General features: G+C 44.3%; 1 protein-coding gene across 1 annotated transcript in view; it reads left to right on the plus strand.

Annotated features, from left to right (window-relative positions):
• Spats2 (spermatogenesis associated serine rich 2) overlaps positions 1–5,363 on the plus strand; it is a 78,076-nt gene that overhangs the window by 34,104 nt on the left and 38,609 nt on the right. Inside the window, exons 4-5 of the mRNA XM_031355200.1 lie at positions 1,606–1,714; positions 2,766–2,815. Of these exons, the coding sequence (XP_031211060.1) occupies positions 1,606–1,714; positions 2,766–2,815 (159 nt within the window). The remainder of the gene's footprint in view (positions 1–1,605; positions 1,715–2,765; positions 2,816–5,363) is intronic.

Consider the following 5,363-nt stretch of genomic DNA (forward strand, 5'->3'; position numbering starts at 1 on the left):
TTTTTTTGTTTTTTTGTTTTTTTTTCTTTTGTTTCGAGACAGGTTTTCTCTGTGTAGCCCTGACTGTCCTGGAATGCACTCTGTAGACCAGGCTGGTCTCAAACTCAGAAATCCGCCTGCCTCTGCATTCCAAGTGCTGGGATTAAAGGTGTGCACCACCACCGCCTGGCTCAGATGCTTTCTATAAGTTACCTCTGTAGAGTTTTCACACAGCTGAATGACACAGAGAAAGACAGACTTGATTCTTATGTAGGAATCTCAGCTCTTGGGCTGAAGAAAGAGTTCAGTAGGTAAGGTCAATTGCTGTGTGTGTGAGGACTTGACCCCACATCCACAGAACCCACAGACAGACAGACCTGATATCCCTACGACCCCAGCAGTGTGACAGGAGGTCATTGGAGCTGCTTGGCTGCCAGCTTCACTCTAGGTTCAGTGAGAGACCCTGTCTCAAGGAAATAAAGTGGAGACTTTACGGAGTAGAACAGTCAGTGTCCTGTGGCATCTGCAGTGTGCATGGGTGTTTATATCTGCATACTTGTATTCATATGTGCCACACTCACACGTTCATACCACAGACATTTAAAAAAAATCTGAGCAGTTAGGTTAATGGGTCAGTACGTTTCTACTGTCCCTATAGTGTCCCGAGCCACTGATGCTAACTTCATAGTGGTACCTACATTAAACTTTTCTCTTTTCTTCCTTTCTCTCTCTCTCTCTTTCTTTCTTTTTTTCTTTCTTTCTTTCCTTCTTTCTTTCAAGATTTATTTATTGTTATATGTAAGTCCACTGTAGTTGTCTTCAGACACACCAGAAGAGGGCATCAGATCTCATTACGGGTGGTTGTGAGCCACCATGTGGTTGCTGGGATTTGAACTCAGGACCTTTTGAAGAGCAGTCAGTGCTCTTAACCGCTGAGCCATCTCACCGGCCCCCTCTTTCTCTCTTTTCTTTCTCTCTTTCTTTCTTTTTTCTTTCTTCCTCCCCTCCCCCCTTTTTTTAAGACTGGGTTTCTCTGTAGACCTGGCTATCCTGGAACTCGCTCTGTATACCAGGCTGATCACTTTAAAAATATAAAAATAAAAATTATTATTATTATTATCTGTGTGTGTGTGTGTGTGTGAGAGAGAGACAGACAGACAGACAGACAGATAGAACCCAGATGAGTACCAGGTAGCTCGTGTGGAGGTTGGAAGAGAACTTGGAAAGTCAGTTTTCCCTTCCCCGTGGGCTGTGGAGATTGACCTCAGATTCCCACGCTATTGCAGATGCTTTGATTCACTGACCTTCTCTTGGTTGGTCCCTTTTATTTCTATAACTGCTCTGTGTTTTAAATTTCAAAATTAAGTTTTCATGTGGTGTTACTATTTTTCTACTTACTATTCCTGGCATGGCAGTTGTGTGTGTTCTTCCTGGCATTGAGCAGTGATCATATTGCTGAACTGCACTGGCACTGTTGCCTGGCATCGAGCAGTGATCTTATTGCTGAACTGCACTGGCACTGTTGCCTGGCATCGAGCAGTGATCTTATTGCTGAACTGCACTGGCACTGCTGTTCGCCCTGCTGCACTCTGCTGCCTGGTGACCTGCTCCTGCCCTCTTTTGCAGATAAACGCAGTGCGTGCGATAGTTCCCAATAAGAGCAACAATGAGATCATCCTGGTCTTGCAGCACTTTGACAACTGTGTGGACAAAACAGTGCAAGCGTTCATGGAAGGTAAGGCCAGGTTACGTGTGGCCTGTGCCACCTGGGCCGCAGCAGTCTCGTGACAGTGCCGCAGACGGGGATCTGTTGTTAATACAGGGCACTCCTTTCATTCCTGAGCTATAGAGAAGCTGGAAGAGGCAAGCTAAGGAAACTCCTTGGTTGTTAGATATGTCCTCCCCTCCCCAACCAAGAAACTGCAGCCGACAGACTGGGATTTGAGTAGAATAGGTAAAGTAACTTAGGAGACTGTTGTGGGGGAGGAAGTTGGTAGCCCAGGAACACAGACCAGTTCAAGACCTAGCATTCATTTCCAAGTTCCACTATGATTTAATTTGTTTGTGGCAGGGGACTCAAATGTACGAGTTCAGTTTTTTTATGTTTCTGTAAATTAGATAGAAAAAAATGACAGCTTTGTCCAATTCCTTAGATTTATAGAGTTTAATAAATGTTTCTTAAGATTCTTTCTGGGGGCTGGTGAGATGGCTCAGCGGGTAAGAGCACTGACTGCTCTTCAGAAGGTCATGAGTTCAAATCCCAGCAACCACATGGTGGCTCACAACCACCCGTAATGAGTTCTGACGCCCTCTTCTGGTGCGTCTGAAGACAGCTACAGTGTACTTACATATAATAAATAAATAAATCTAAAAAAAAAAAAAATTCTTTCTGTATAACTTTTTTGAAAAAACTTTACTTGAAGCTGTTTTGCCTTTGAACAGAGTGGTCAGGGCTCCTTGATACATTTCCCTGAATTTGGTTCAGATACTATACTTTTTTTCCCCCTGTAGTCATGTTTTCTTTATAATTTTAGGGTTTGAGTCTAGTGTAGGGTGCAGTTTTTCCCAAACACCACAGTCAAGATGTTATACTTGGGTAAAGACTGGTCACCTTTATATTCAGACCAAGGTGTATAAATAAAGATTCTTGAATGCCCAAAGGAGATCTCAGTAGGCCAGTACAGCAGAAGCATTGCTGGCCTCAGCCCAGCGTGTCACAATGACGCAATTCCCTCTTTCCTTCCTGGACAGCAGAAGAGCAAATCTCCCTTTGGTTTCTTTTTCAGGTAGTGCCAGTGAAGTACTCAAAGAATGGATAGTAACTGGCAAAAAAAAGGTAAAATTCAATTACATGGAAGAATATTTATATATATGTATATTTATATTTTTAAATTAGACTTTAGGCAAGATGGCTTAACAGGTAGGATTAGCACACTGCTCTTCCAGAGGACCTGGGTGCTTTCCCCAGCACCCACATGGCCGCTTGCCATCTTTCCAAGGGGTCCAAGGGATCTGGACCTCTGACATCTACAGGCATTAGGCATATGCATGGTACATATGCAGACATACATGAGGGCAGGCGTCAGATACATACATGGTACATATGCAGACATACATGAGGGCAGGCGTCAAATACATACATGGTGCACAGACATACATGAGGGCAGGCGTCAGATACATACATGGTGTACATTCATACATGAGGGCAGGCGTCAGATACGTACATGGTGCACAGACATACATGAGGGCAGGCATCAGATACATACATGGTGCACAGACATACATGAGGGCAGGCATTAGATACATACATGGTGTACATTCATACATGAGGGCAGGCGTCAGATACATACATGGTGCACAGACATACATGAGGGCAGGCATTTGATACATACATAGTGTACATTCATACATGAGGGCAGAGCACTCAACATAGTTTCTTAAAAGAAAAAGGGCTCTAATGTGAATGTACTAATATTAAAGAGCTTGTGTGGAGGTTCTATCAGAGGAGCATAGGGACACACAGCAGTGAGGATGGAGTGGGACCTGCCTGGCCAGCCTTGTCAGCCAATCTGCTCTGCTGATGATTGGGGTGACGTGCCACAGCCCTCTCACCTGGACATCCTATAATATTTGAAAGAGAACATCTATATATGTCTTCTGTTTTCCATCTCAAAAATGCCAGTTTCGACATTGAGATTTCAGTTTTACGCAGTGAGCTAGCTCTCTGTGCTTGAAGTCAGAGCAGTTAAGTTTGCTGGTACAGCCACTGCGGTGCTCTAGACAAGAGACACAGAGAGCATGCCAGAGAAAGCAGGGTTTCTCCAGAGAGGGCAGGTGGTTTTCAACAGAATTTGTTTCCTAGATTAGCTAAAACTGTTTAGATTTGAAGGCCAGGTAGCCTTGGTACAGACAGTCCCTACTACTGCTCACTTAAAGCTGAAGGGCAGCTTTCCTTCTTAAAAGCATACTGTCTCTCTGTAGTTATTGTTTGTTTGCATGTGCACGAGCTCACAGTGAGGACAGCTTTGTGGATTTGTCCTCTCTTTCCATCTGAGTGTGCTTTCTGGGGTACCAGGCTTGCCTGGCACCTCACGCCCACCTTCCTAGCCCAGCCTTTCTCCTTCTGGCTGTGTGCCTTCCGGAGACAGCTGCTACGTGTTAAAGCATAGAAGGCCTGCGGGCTGCAGAGTCCATCCGAGCTGCTCTTCTGTTCTGGTCTGCTTTTTCTGGTCTAGTGAGCCACGGGCATTGTTTAACTTAATTTGCTCCTCTATAAAGCAAAAGATGCAGATGTGGTGGTCCATACCTGTGTTCCTCAGAAGGGGGGTATAAGAGGGTCAGAAGTTCAAGGCCATTGTGGGCTATGTAGCACAACCCTGTCTGGGGAAAAATGACAACAAAAGTAAAATAATATTAATACATATGCATTCTCATTACAATGCCTAAATATTAGTTCTTAATCCCTCACCTCTATCCATTGAAGTCCAAAGTGCTCCCTTCACAGGGCACCAGGGTCCAGGAGCCTTCCTTCCTTCCCATGCTCGGCCCCAGTCGGAGTTCCTTAAGAAATGCTCAAGTGTGGGTTTTTAAGTCCCGACTCTGTTAGCAGCGTCCTTCCTGCAGTAGGTTAGTGTTGTGATCTGAAATGCTTTACATCTAACGATTGTGTTTGTGTTGCATATGCTGTTAGCATGGCGTGTGCGTGCCATGGTGCAGATGACAGCTTTTGGGAGTTGGTTTCTCCTTCCACATGGATTCCAGGGATTGAATTCAGGTTGTCAAGGTTATGTAGTAAGGGCTTTAACTATGAGAGGTCTTGCCAGCTCTGAGGTGATTTCTTGACCAAGCCAGGCTTAGCCTCATCATCTTCATCTTTTGGTTTTTCAGGACAGGTTTCTCTGTGTAGTCCTGACCATCTTGGCGCATGTTTGCCGTTATTAACCTTTGAGACTTTTTTCCCCAGACTATTCAAGCTCTCATGAGGCTTTCTATGCCTGTTGCTTTTCAATTTAACTTTGTTGCACCCAGCAAACACAGGTTTGGGTAGTCAAGGAAACACCCATATTGTACTTTACGATCTCAGAATAAAAATTATTAGCAACACATGATATGCATATGGTTGAAAAGTATGTATGTGAGATAGTATACAAATCTCTTAAAATCTGGAGGAAGAAAAATGAATTTTGTTTGGCACTCTGCAGTGTGAAAACCTGTTAACAGCTAACTGCTGGGATTAGTTCAATAAGAATTCCTTATGTGGGCTGATAATGTGAAGACTTGGCCTGTTCACGTGGGAGAAAACAGGAGGAAGAGAGGAGAAAATTGAATGTCAAGTTCACAAGTCATCCTGCTGGGTGGGGCCACCTAAGGCCTAGTGTGAGGGT

This window comes from Mastomys coucha, unplaced genomic scaffold (assembly GCF_008632895.1).
Source record: "Mastomys coucha isolate ucsf_1 unplaced genomic scaffold, UCSF_Mcou_1 pScaffold11, whole genome shotgun sequence".
Classification (NCBI taxonomy): domain Eukaryota; kingdom Metazoa; phylum Chordata; class Mammalia; order Rodentia; family Muridae; genus Mastomys; species Mastomys coucha.